Source organism: Pyrus communis, chromosome 2 (assembly GCF_041283825.1).
Source record: "Pyrus communis isolate YQ-2024b chromosome 2, ASM4128382v1, whole genome shotgun sequence".
In the NCBI taxonomy this organism is placed as follows: domain Eukaryota; kingdom Viridiplantae; phylum Streptophyta; class Magnoliopsida; order Rosales; family Rosaceae; genus Pyrus; species Pyrus communis.
This window is the reverse complement of record NC_142566.1, coordinates 14,256,449-14,270,589: the sequence shown is the minus strand read 5'-3', so window position 1 is coordinate 14,270,589 and position 14,141 is coordinate 14,256,449. Positions and strand designations below refer to the sequence as shown.

General features: G+C 35.8%; 1 protein-coding gene across 3 annotated transcripts; it reads left to right on the top strand.

Annotated features, from left to right (window-relative positions):
• Positions 1-2,940: 2,940 nt before the first annotated feature.
• Positions 2,941-5,420, top strand: LOC137747917 (protein RGF1 INDUCIBLE TRANSCRIPTION FACTOR 1-like). 3 transcript variants are annotated; one of them, XM_088677334.1, is made up of 6 exons: positions 2,941-3,159; positions 3,268-3,447; positions 3,556-3,630; positions 3,973-4,113; positions 4,231-4,604; positions 5,217-5,420. In XM_088677334.1, exons 1-5 carry the CDS (start codon positions 3,157-3,159, stop codon positions 4,567-4,569), a joined length of 738 nt encoding a protein of 245 aa, XP_088533460.1. In that variant the 5' UTR covers positions 2,941-3,156; the 3' UTR covers positions 4,570-4,604; positions 5,217-5,420. The 3 variants fall into 3 exon arrangements, with proteins under 3 accessions (XP_088533460.1, XP_088533465.1, XP_088533458.1); XM_088677339.1 differs by lacking the exon at positions 5,217-5,420 and having other exon boundaries at positions 4,015-4,113; positions 4,231-4,771; XM_088677332.1 differs by lacking the exon at positions 5,217-5,420 and having other exon boundaries at positions 4,231-4,771.
• The last annotated feature ends 8,721 nt before the right edge of the window (positions 5,421-14,141 follow it).

Genomic DNA, 14,141 nt, shown 5'->3' with positions numbered 1-14,141 from the left:
TATTTGCTTTAGACCCATTTACAAACTCATATTAAAATGGGGGCAAATATCAGTTTAAAGAAAACATATTAATGTGCCTTAAAATCATTTTTAGTCAAATTCTTAACCCGGTTCTAACAACTACATATTAATGTATTTTAGTGCAGAATCAATGGTATAGATTGAATCTATACACATTTTTGTGCAGACAAAATGTCCACAAAACATTAATCTTCCTTTATATTTGCCTTCCTGTTCTCATAAAAAAAAAAACCTGAGTAGCTTTGACCAAAATTTGGACAAATTTAACTTGCAGAAACCGCCTTGCGTTTGAAATGGCAAAATTTCCATTTCAAACAAAACACTGTTTAGGCATCTTTTGCTGCCAACATGAAAATATTATTGCATGCCTCGTGCAAATTGAAACGTCAAAGTCTCAGCTTTTATCCACAGATTATACAAATTACACAAAAGAAGTTAATTAAAAATATCAAACGAAGAAAAGGTGGGTAAAACAATCATTGTGAAATTAAGAATTTTTTATTAGAGCCAAAAACACCGAAAAGAGCCAAAAAGAATTGCAACCTGTTGCTTTTTTTGTGTGATCCCATGTATAGGTTTCGGAGAAGAATGCCATTTTGTAGATTTTCTTCTTTCTTTCATTTTCCTTTCTTCTCCGACTTCTTGTGTGCAACCCCATCGTGTGCAATAAAATGCTTCACTTAGCAGGTCTTGGCAAAAATCAACAAAACGTGGTATAACTTGATGGAATTATCCAATGAAAACTTTTTTGGCCGAAATTATGACCCCATTGGTATAAAATGCCTCACATAACGTTCCAATCTAATAATGCATTATAGTACAAGAAAAATTAAATACACATTGCAATATCAAAACATTGTAAAAAGGCAAATTTGTTCTATGTAAATTATTCTCTTGTTTAGAGAGCTTAAACACTAGGGCTGAAAAGAAAAAAAAAACCTGAAAAAAACTGAATACAATCCAAACTGAGTGTACAAAACCATTCGGTAACCGAAATCGAAAAATCCCAAGAGTTTAGTACGAATAATGGGATCAGGCCTATTAGTTTGATAAGACTGAAGCGAATACTTAACCGAATTTAATAACACATAATTTAAATTTGAAATATATACAATATATTATTGTAAGCCTATTTAATTGAAGAATTACAGAGAGTGAGAAAGAGGTTTGGCGGTAATTGGGTGAATTCTAAGATGTGTTTTTTCATTCCATTGTGTCTTTATTTAATTATAGTAGTAAACAAGATAAATTTTATAATACAATCAGAAAACTATCTAAAAGATACTACAAAATCCCAATAGAATCTACACAATCACATTTCTAATCTAATTAGGACTTCAACATATTGGGGTGAGAAATTTTACCTCCAACGACTGCAGCACACCATTTCTTACACCTCCAATGACCATTCCGAGTGTAGAATGTAAGAATTTTCACCTTAATTCAAAACCAATTCGTGTTTTTTATTTTTATTTTTTTTCGCATTTTGGAATTGATATTTGGGGATTCTAGAATGGAATTAGGATTTTCTATTTGGGGGTTTTTAAAATCGAATTAGATTTTCGATTGGGATTTTAAAATCGAGGGTTTTCAATTCAGAGATTTTAAAATCGAATTAGAGTTTTTTTTTTTTTTAAATCGAATTAGGGTTTAATTGAGTATGTTATTTCTTATTTGCAACTATTGGCTATTGATGATCGATGTTTGAATCCTTCTGCAATTTGAAGCATGATCAAGGAATTTCAATCTCCGTATCCGACTAAAACCTAAATAGGTTCGAGATATTTGAAAACCGAAAATTTTGGTTCAGAATTAGTTTTTTCTTCTTCAATTGTCGATAGCCACTTTTCGATTTGGTTGCCAAACGTAAACCAATCCTATATAAACACCACTTGCAACCTTTTTACCGTTTTCCACCTAGAACTGAGAACAGCCACTGTTTCTTGTCTTGTCATTTAGCACGTAGCACAGTGATGACTCAGAGAGAGAGAGAGAGAGAGAGAGAGAGAGAGAGCGCACCAAACTATCCGACCATTAATAAAGAAGCATTTGGTTAGGGTTTTAGGGTTTTCGGGACATGGGCTCCTTGTAAATACCAATACAATAGAACTGGGAAAATTTTGATTTTGATTTCCCAATTTCCTCAAAATCTTTTTTCTTCACATTTTTGTTTTACTTGTACAACACTTGTATTGTCAACTTTATTTACAAGCTTACCAACTAAATTTTCATTCCTCAAAATAAAATGATTCAAAATTTCTGTTTCTGTATCATATTCTATCAGTAAAATAAGAAAATTATGATTCATGCATTAAATCAAATTTTTCGCAGTCATTTAACTAATTGGGCTAAGACAGTGTATTCGCACTTGTCAATATTTATGCATTCAAACTTTTCTTAGCGTAATTACAGTTAGACAACATCATATTTAGGATTAGACTAGAACCTCGCTTAAATACAAAAGTAAAATTATCTTTTCACCATACAAACTTTGATTTTCAAAGATATGCTTGTTGAATAGGAACGATCAACTTATATTAGAATAAGAGTAATGATACGGAAATTAAATTTATAAACAAAATTTACAAATTAAATAATGTGTCATCAATAAAAATAAATATGTTTATTAACGTTTAAGTTATAATCTAATTATTAACTGTCACGATATTTGATTTACAAAATTTTATCTATTAGAAATAAGAAAACTTTAACAAAAAGTTCTTGATATTGTTCACTTTAACGAAAAACCATATTTTTACATTAAAAAATTACTAATGATACTATTCATTTTACCCTTTATTTTATTATTATTATTAAAACTCAAACTTTCAAACTTTTTTCATTATTTTTTCTTAGAAATAAACCACCGCAATACATTTTGCCAATCCTCTCTCCCATTTCCTTTGTTCTCTTATTTGGTAAAAGCGAACTTGTGTATCAGTATTTGCCAGGCGCCGTTTCTCTCTCTCTCTCTCTCTCTCTCTCTCTATAGTCCAAGTTTTCTCTCTCTAATACACCTTACTCCTCCGCCAATATCTCCTCCTTAAGCCCTGACCACAATTGTCACACAGAGAGTCCCACTCTTCTCTCTCTCTCTCTCTCTCTCTCTCTCTCTCTCTCAACAAAAACGAAAAAATGGTGGGTTTTTCTCACTGCCTCTAATTCTCCAACTTTAATTCATCTATCTGCGTGTGTTGGGAAACTAATTAAATTCTTTCCATTTCTTTTAATTTATGTGGTTCATAGTTTGGTCCCGCAAATCTTCTTCCCCACTGGCTGGAGGTCCTGCTGACTGAGAAATTCTTCAACGCTTGCATAATTCACGAGGAGGCAAAGAAGAACGAGAAGAACGTCTACTGTCTGGACTGTTGCATCAGCCTCTGCCCCCACTGCCTGAACCCTCACACCTCTCACCGACTTTTGCAGGCAATAATTCTTTAAGTTTTGAATTTTCCCTCACAGTTTCTCCGCTTAACTGAAAATTACACTCAAAGCTTTGATGTTTAATGTTTAATTTCTTCTGAGAATTTTCAGATAAGGAGGTATGTGTACAACGATGTCATAAGGTTGGATGACGCTGCTAAGTTATTTGACTGTTCTTCCATTCAGGTGAGTAAAAATTTCTCAACTTTTCAGCTTAATTTAACTTTCTGGGCTTCTTTATTTCTTCTTGCAGATCATGATCTACTAGAAGTTGGGGTTTTTCTTGTGAATCCCAAAAGCCAAAAGCCAAAAGCTTTTAAGTTTATTTTTAGCTTGCTTAAAAATTGGACTATGTTTGAATTCAAAACAACAAACAACCATGTTTGAGTTCAATTCTTTGATTCTAAAGCTCCCTTTTTTCTGATATTCTTTGTGTTGGTAAGCATATTCTCACAAATGGCCACAGTTTCTCTCTCTCTCTCTCTCTCTCTCTCTCTCTCTCTCTCTTTTAACTTTCTCTCTCTACAGTCATACATAACCAACAGTGCAAAAGTGGTATTTTTGAACCAGAGGCCACCAACAAAGAATTGCAGAGGCTCCGGCAACGTCTGCAGCACCTGTGACAGAAACCTGCAAGACCCCTTTCTCTTCTGCTCCCTCCATTGCAAGGTTAACTTTTTCATCCCCTATAAACCCAAAAAACCCTAACAATTGTTCGATTATTTTCACTTGGGCGATTTTCCAGTTTATCTCACTATGTTCTCTCTCATTTTTTGGTTTTTGCAGATCGATCACGTTATAAGAACAGAAGGTTGCCTTTCCAACTATCTCCGCGAGTGCAAGTTCATGGCTTTACCTGAATCCGGTTCAGACGACGGTCTGATGACACATGAGGATCTCGAACCGGCCGGTTCAACCCGAACCTCTTCAGGCTCATATGGGTTGGGCGAGGTGGGCTGTTTGGCCTTGGCTTGCACTGCCACGACTGAAATTGTGAGGAAAAAGAGAAGTAACATGTTGGCATATCGGGCTGCTTGTCGGCCGGTTTTTTCACCCGTGTTGGAAATCTCGGCCGGGTTGATGAACCGGAGGAAGGGGACTCCACACCGGGCGCCGCTGTATTGAATTTGTGCATGACAATTGGAAAGTTGATAGCATGAGTAAGTAAAATCTTTGGTAAATTAAGTTTATACTCTTCTGTATTGGACACAGTCTTCCACACGAGGGTCACAAATTAATAAATAGATGACACTTAGTTATGGTTAATTATGTGTAATATGTTGTAATAACCTTTAGCCATGGGTAATTTTTAGGTGTCATTTTTCTTGTTGATTGGTGTGGTGATAATACCGTGGTGGTTGATTCTGTTGTAGTTGTCTCGCCTAGTCGTAATAGTCATTCTCTTTATGATCTTATCTTAGAGTATAAAAGTTTGATCATAAAGAGTTGAAGTTGTAATTTGTAGCATGTTCATAGAAGACATAATTTTAGCAACACACAAGGTTACTCGAATTAAGTTTAAATAGTAAGATGGAATTTCAAGAGCTTGCGGAATCTTTTCATTATTTAGTTAACATTTTTTTATGACAGCTCTGGAGTTACAGAGCCAGACTAGTTCTTTAGTGCTTCGTTTTTCTTCCATGTTATCGAGAGAGAAAAAAAAAAATATCTCCCAATTTTGTACAGGGGCTTGGATTTGCTCTCTGTTGTACTGGGTAGGTTAATTTCAAACCCTTGGATGTGTCTTATCTTTTTCTTTTTCTTGTTTACAGAGTAATGATGAATAGTGACGGTCTGCTGCAGTGTGTAATGGTGGAACAGTTACTATTGGTGGTAAAAAGTTTATCACTTTATATTCAGTTTTTACTTTTTTTTTTTCGGTTCTATTTCCTCCAATTTTGGGGGACTACATTTAAATTTCGCATACCTTTTGTGCTTTTTTTCAGTTATTGAAATAATTTTTTTTTTTCAGAAAATCAATATTTTTTCACATTAAGACTTACTTCAACTCTTGGAGTAAAATTTAAAATTTAAGTTTTAAACTTATTTCAACTTGTTCCAACTCTTGGGCAAATATAAGTTTTAACCCAAAACTCATTTCTATGGCAAATTTAGTCCAAGATTCCTTCTGGGTTAGTGGAGTTGACCCACTATATATGTGTACTTTTTTTAGTTTTGTATTTATAAATTCATTGAATTCAACGGCGAATATCTAATATGATCAAATTCAACTGTAAAAAAAAAAAATATATATATATATATAGTAGTCTAAATTTAAATCCAATAGCTAAAGTAATTAAAAAAATTATTTTATGTGTTTCATATTCTTTCATAGTGTTCCACGAGTTTCATGGTGTCGATTTAGAGATTTTTCAATATTTATCGGAATCTAAATATTTTTAGGTTAAAATGTGTATAAATTAAATTAGAATAGTCTATATAATTTTTTTAAAAGTTAATTTAAGAAAAAAAAAATCCTAAATTCAATCCTTAATACTTCTGGACTAAAATTTTAATCCATAAGGGTTGGAGGAGAAAAACTGTTTCTGGATTAAAACCTAAATTTTCTGGGTTAAAAATTGTAGGTTTTAACTCAATGGTTGGAGATGGCTTAAGGAGACGGTGAGTTTGGTTGAGCTAAACAATGGGCAACTTAATTTTGTATCCATTTCACCATTTATGGGATTCGAACCTAAGATCTCACTTACAAGTGAATAAGAATACCACTAAACCGTAATGCTAAGAGCCAGTTTGGGATTGTTGTACCTTTTTAATAAATTGCTTTTGTTGTGCTTTAAGAATAATCAGCTACAAAATAAAGTAGTTGTGTGTTTGATAAACTGTATTTTTAAAAGTGTTGTAAGTAGGAAAAACAATGTAAAAGCAATGTCTAGAAGGATAAGTAATGTCATTGTTTAAAAGGAAAACTAACGAAAATGGCTTAAAAATTTTGAGTTTTAACGATAAGGACAAAATAAAGGGTAAAGTGAATAGTACCAGAGCTTTTCGTTAAAGTGAACAATAACGAGAGCTTTTCGTTAAAATTCCCTTGTTTAAAATTAATGAGCTTATTACCAGAATTAAAAATATTTCAATCTCAATTCCGTTTTTTATTAAAGCATCTTTTAAAAGCAACCTACAATCTGCTATTAAAAGTTATTGACACACCCCGACCGAGATCAGGGTATGCTAGCCTTCACGTGGAAGTGACGTAACCATGTGCACAGTGCGGAAGCTAATAAATAATAATAATAAACGTACGAATACAAACCTAGCTATACACAAAGTAAATAACATACATTTGCAAGCGTAAGTGTGAAAACAAAGTTCATAGCACGGAAGACCTAGTGCAGTCCGGGAGAAACAATACTAAATAAATACACCCAAAGGTGGTCCTACACTGGTGATAATCTGTCAGATAAGTCGGGAAAATCCTCTGGGGAGCCACCAAAAGCACTAGCCAAACTAGAACCTGGAGGGGTGCAAAACAGAAAACGTGAGTGGGCAAAAACAAAGCTTTTCAAAAATCATTTCATAAACAAAGTTCTAACCCCTCACTGTAAAACCTGTATGCTTCCCAGAAAATAGAATATCCATACATATATATATATATATATATATATAAGTCATGCTCAGAAATATGCCATGTCAAATGCCTCTAAATAAAATGCAAGTACTCAGGTAATGTCAAATCAGTGCCATGTAATCTGTCGGCCGGAGTCACCTAATGTGACTTGTACGGCTGAATCTAGAGCTCAAATCTCCAACTCACTAACTACACCTGCACACGAGTTGGAACCACCTAAAGTGGCCTATACGACAGGACTGGGTGTAAAATAAGTACGCTCAAGTGCTACGATCATGTGAAGACTGGGCGAATAATCGCGGGTCACCTACGAGTCGGAACCACCTAAAGTGGTCTGTACGACAAGACTGTGCACCTAACTTGAATCCAAGATGAGCGTGTGGTGCGGGAGGTGAACATCACGTGAAGGACTGTGCCCAACTCTGGGCGGGAGCACTAACACCGGGGTTGCAGGTTATGAGCTCTCTATGCATCTCAAATCGCTATTGAACATAAACATAAACCATAACTTACCTGACACTTACCTGTGCGTCTGCAGCACCAAACATATATATATATATATGTGCAACTAATAATACATAATTAAACGGCAAACATAATGCATGGCATATAAACGTATAAACGTTTCATTTCACTTTCTGGGAAAAACATAAGTATATAGGTATATACGGAAAACCAAAAGCCCACTCACTGGTATGTAGAAGGGTTGTAACCCCCTTGCCTCAAGTGACCGCGCTCGTTCTCGGGATAGGTCTCACCTATATGCGAAACAACTATAAAAACGTAAATTTTAAAGCACATAACCAACATTACGAAATAACTTCTCATACAATACTCAAATGGGGTGTATGAATACACCAACATGATCTACTCAACCTCACGAACATCCCCATATTTTTAAAATAATTTTCTGACACCGCCCCCACGCGCAGGCCAAGGCACGGCCACACGCGCCGCCTACGCGCGGGCACGTGCCTGGCACACTGACGGCGTCAATTAACACCGTCAGGAATATTTCGTTAAATCTAACTGATTCCGTTAACGCCGTTAGGAATATTCCGTCCAAACTGACAGAATATTCCGTCATCTTTTCCTGCCCACCTCCGGCGCCATCGACGGTGCCAGAAAACCGGAACATTTTCTAAACTAGATATCTCACTCGTTTTTCAACCAAATTTCACAAAATTGGTACCAAAATGAGTTTACAACAAGAGGAATAAATCCATACCACTTTCAAGCACTAAAACCCATGGAATCTCGCCGGGAAAACACCACCAACTCTGGCCAAACCTGCAACTCACGATCCCGACATCCAAAACCTTCAAATGAACCACCCCGAGCCTCCTAAGAACCTTACCAAGCTTCCTACAAGCTTGAAATTCCCAAAAACATAAGAATTAACTTGTGCATGAACAGTGACCAAAATCGGGGATCTCGAGTTCGACGTGAAAATGAAGGTATCCTTACTTGAAATGGGTATGGTTGAACTTCTAAGGACCTCACAAGCACAAATATAAAGTTTGTTTCCTCGATCCGTGACGATTTCAAGGGTTTGTGGTGTTGTCTGTACGAAAAGGTAGGAAAGGGGGAGAGAGAGAGAGAGAAAGGGTCTCGGGACAGGGCAGAGAGAGAAATGAGTGTGGGTGTGTGTGTGGTCCAAAATCAACCAACCAAAGCCCAAAAACGACCACACAACGAAACAAACATACTAGGGCCAAAACTGTCATTTCACCCCTACGGTACGAAAAGTCCTGGATGGGCTGTCACAGTTATTGTTTGGAGGCCATTACTCTTAAAATAAGCAGTCTATTTCATTTTTACCAAATACCTTTTTACTGCTTAACTTTAAAGTGAAACGGTTTTTGGTAAATAAAGCAATACCAAATTAGGCTTAAGTGGCATTGAAATAAGCGTTTTAGGCTGCTAAAGTAACTTCAAATCAAGACTAATTAACCTTTGGCATCTAGTGGTATTGATGAAGCTCTCAAGTTTGGAATACATGAATGATGATAACGATATATAATTGTAATGTATTTAATATGTAATTGTGGTTGGTTAGTCTTATGATTACAAGAATATCATTTTGTTGTGACACTTGTGAGTCTTGTACAAATACTTGTGGATAACTTTTTCTTTGTTTGAAAAGGAAGTTACTTTATATACAAAAATATTACTTTTATCATATCTTTTTATATCATGTTTGTACTATCTCTCTAATAGAGACAAGACTCACATGCGTTGGTGGGTTCTACCTCTATTAGAAAGATGATACAAATGTATTATAAAATGTGATAAATGTAATATTACTCTTTCAAATAACGGAAAAATAAATGTAGAAAGAATTTTCTATGTGTTGCAGTCATATTTAATATAGGAATGTGATTGTGTAAATCCTAGTATATTTGGAATATCTATAAATATTCTCTAGGGCTAGATATTAACATATTAGAGTTGTAATCCTATTAGGGTAAAATTAACATTTGCTACTACTATAAATAAAGGCACAATGAGGTGGAATACCACACACCTCACAATTAAATCTCTCTCTTCTCTCTTCTGTCTTGCCACCAGCCTCTCCCTCTCTATTCCCTTAGAATAGTTCAGTAAATTAGGCCTACAACAGTTTGATAAATTTTTGGTCGAAAAAGAATTGTGCATGATCTTGAGCATGTTTGCACGTTTACTAATGACTCAAAAGTTTCTCTCTCTATTTATAACTGAGAGATCTAAAGTTGCCTAATTCAATATGGAATTATAGTTAATTTATAACGTGGCTATGTCTTACCTAAAATAGAATATCGTTGTATAGAGAAATGTTTTCATGATTAAATTATATGGGAGGTATTATAAGGAAGAAAACTTACATGAATTATGTTTAATGTCACGTGGCATTTAGTTCCACTAAAATATTAACATGTGTTGAAAAACTTACACATATTATTATTTCATTGAAACAAAATACCACAATAGCATGAACTCACTTCATGTAAATCATAATTACGTTGTACACTCTGTCTCCCAAAAACCTAAGAAACCTACTCTACAATCCCTTTGCTTGTACTAAGAGCACTTCCAGTGTAGGAAGGCCCCCCAAGGCAACTGCCTATTGTATCCCCTCCAATGAATAGTAATTTCCCTTAATAAACATTAATTGCCTTTTGCATCTCCACCCATAACTGAATAGCCATGGCAATAGGCAATAAAATATTACTATTTTTTACTTTATAAAATAATACAAAATAATTTTATTTGTAATTTTGGATAAGATTTTTAATCGTTCTCGCCACGTGTCATTATCCAAAAAGACAATGCCGTAGTGCCACGTGTAGTTACCTTTTTAGAATCGTTGAGGATAGATTTCTGATAAGATTTTTAACCAATCACGTCGCGCCACATGTCACAATCTGTTTGCAATATTTGAGGATAGATTTCGATCAGATTTTTAACGAATGATGGCATGCCACATGACATTATCTACAACCTAATCCTTTCTTTTTCCTTCATATAACCCACCATCCATCCTAAGAAATCACACACCAAAATCAAAATCTCTATCCTTATTCATAGTTTCTACTTTCTTCTTACAATGTCTTCTTCAAGGATGTTGTGGGAAATCGATGAGTAAGAGCACAAATTGTTTAAGCAAGGGGAAGAAATGTTCAATCTCCAGGGGGCGAAAATGAGATGGCAGAGGAAGAGAATGAGGAGCGTAAGAGGAGAGATGATGAAGCAAGAAGCCAAAGAGCTTCACATTACCGTCGAGTCATCCAAGCTGTAGCTGAGATCTCCAGGCCTAGCTGTTCCTCAAACATTGATAGAAATAGGCAACGATGAGGTAAAGATCTCTTGGACAATTATTTTGTCCGTAATAGTGTATTCCCTGATACATACTTTAGACGTCGTTTTATAATGGAATGACATTTGTTCAACAAAATTATGATTGCTGCTTGCAACCATGATTCTTACTTTGTGCAAAAGAATGATGCTTTTGGTGTTATGGGTCTCATTTCTGAGCAAAAAACTGCCTTACGGATGCTTGCATATAGAGCATCTGCAGACCAAGTGGATGAAATAGCGAGGATAAGGAAATCAATCATTCTTAAGTCCCTGATGAGGTTTTGCTCCGCAATCGAATTTATCTACACCACAGAGTACCTTCAAAGACCTACAACAATGAACTTGCAAAGGCTTCTGAAGAAGAGTGAGATGCAAGGTTTTCCTGGCATGATTGGAACCATCGACTATATGCACTGGACTTGGAATAACTGTCTAAGTGCATGACAAGGAGCTTATGGGGACAGAAAATGAGCAAAAAGTATCATTTTGGAGGCGGTGGCATCATTTGATACATGGATTTAGCATGCTTTTTTCGGTGTTCCGGGAGCTCAAAATAACCTCAATGTCCTTGTCCAATCCCTAGTGTTCAGCGATGTCCTGCAAGAAAAAACACCAAGAGTCACGTATTGGGTCAATGGACATAAGTACCATGGACCATACTACCTAGCAGACGACATTTACCCAAGGTGGACATCGTTTGTCAAAACAGTGCTAAGTTTGCGAAGTGAAAAGGAAAAACACTTCACAAGCTGTCAAGAGGGGTGTAGGAAGAATGTGGAGTGTTGTTTTGGTATCCTCCAAGCTCATTGGGTGATTGTTAGGGGTGCCGCCCGATTGTTTGATTTAGAGTCACTTCGATCCATCATGATGACGTGTATCATTCTTCACAACATGATTGTGGAAGATGAGTATGATTATGATGCCGTTGATGAATATGAGTCAGATACGATGAACAATTCCAGAACACAAATATATTATGCTCATGACACCACCGAAGAACCCGTGCAACACGAGCCATTAGAAAGGGATGGACGATACAACGAAAGGCTCATTCAATGATATACTGCAGTTCAATCCTCATACATTTACAAAGCCCAACAAATTGACTTGATAGAGCACCAGTGGGAATTGAAACAAACTCAGGAAACTTAAGTTCATTTAGTGTGTTTTTTTATTTTTTTATTTTTTTATTTGGTGTGTTTGTAATTTTAGTTGGTTTGTTTATATAATTTTATTTGGTGTGTTTATGTCCTTTGAATAAAGATTCTCTTAGTTTAAATAAAGTACCAAATTAAATAAATATACTCTTAGTTTAAATATAGTACTAAATTCAATAAATTGGAAATTAAATAAAATACTCAATTCAATAAATAAGAAATTACAGCCCAAAGTGATTGGAAAATTATGGGCTTTGATTAAAAACAAATTCCCTAGTCCTTCGTGAATGGAAAGTCATCACCTAACCAATTTGCGGTGCTAGGACCATCGCCTCTTGCTTTCACTTCTCTTGCACGCCTCCTTCATAATGTCACGATCTTGTTGAGCCCTTCTTTCTTCTTTAAGCTCTTTCCTTTCTTGCCAAAGTAGCTCTCTTTCTCTCTCATTAGCTTGAAATAATCTCTCATCAACTGCAGCTTTTGCCTCATCTCTAACCTTATCAGCCTCAAATTTAGCCATTTCCCACGCCAAAGTCAATTCACCTTGGCGAGCAAGTTCTTCCATATATTTTGCATAATCATTCTTGGAAGCACTTCCTTTTCTCTTTGAAGCCTTCTTACCTTAAGGCCTATTTGGATGATGGGTCAACCTCGACCATTGTTCAGGGGTCGCTTTCGGCACTTGTTCTATGCCGCTTTCATGAACATGCGAGTCATGATCGGGTGTAGAGTGTAAATGGGTGTTGTTCATGACTACTTCAAGACTGATAGACACAACTCTGAATTTAGGACAATCTTTGACAATATTCCAACATTCTCACGGGGTGAATGATTTGTTTTTGTTTTCGGCATTATACCAAGCTTGTGCTTGAAGTGTGTACACAAAGCGGGAGAAGAAATAATTATAATCAAAGTAGCTAATGTAAATTTGGGTATAGTACAAACAAATAAATAATATATTGTTACCTGATCTGCAAAATTTTCCCCACTTCGAATATTACTACTAACTTGTGCCAAGGCGTTTCTCCAATGAGTAAACTATTGGATGAGTATTCTCCAACAACTTGAAAGTGATTATTCCGTTCTTTTCCCACCAATTTTCTCAAGAAAATGGGTATGAATATTGCTCCACATTTCTCGCAACTGCATCTCATTACTCGTAATTGGATCATGAGAAACTTCAACCCAACTAGAACACAATGTAACATCTTCAATAAGAGTCCAATTCGTACCTGCATCATTAGTCATTTTATTGGAAATAAAAGTATATAGAAACTTTGAGATAAAGATTGGAATGTGGTTGAAAGTATTTGAGAAAATATGAAATTATGATGTAAGGTTGAAGATAATGAGAAGGTATTTAAAGAAAAGTAAAATCAAATATATTTTTTAAAATTTTAAAATTTTTTTATTAATTTTTTACATTTTTTATTAACTTAATTAATTTCTGCCGTTGGATTAAAAAAAAAATTGAAGTCCAACCTTCCAAATTATGCCACGTGGCACAACAGTAACATATATGATTTTTTTTCTTTTGTTCTTTTTTTTTTTTAAAATTTTTAAAGGCAAATAACGTGGACCATTGATCTGGAATCCAATGGCTGATATTGTGCCACGTCATCTAGCCGTTGGGGGAGGTTTGAAATTTTTTTTTTTTACCATTGGAAATCCAATGGTCCAAAAAAAAAAATCCATTGAAATCCAATGGCCAAGAGGGTGCCATGTGCCCCCAGAAACGATAAAATTTCAGAATTCCAACTGCGAGGCCCATCAACTGAAAAGCTATCAGTGACGCGCCCCTACGCGCACATGTTATGCACGCGCCTGACACAAATTTTTTAATAATGTGGTTGACATCATCCTGACGTCAGCCTTCCATCAGCGTGCCCCCAGGCGCTTAGGCCTTCGATTCGCACCTTCCCTCTCACACGGGCCCCCCTTAGCCTACTCGCCCACATGGGTTGGAGCAAGGAAGGGAGGCAATTGGATTGAAAAGGTCCCTGGTCCACCAGGCATTTGCTACCGCTGGACTTGCTCTAATGGTTTAGACTTGAGGCACATGAAGTCTGAATCAGAGTCATCAAAGCCCATCATAAAGCTACTACGTTTATTGGAAA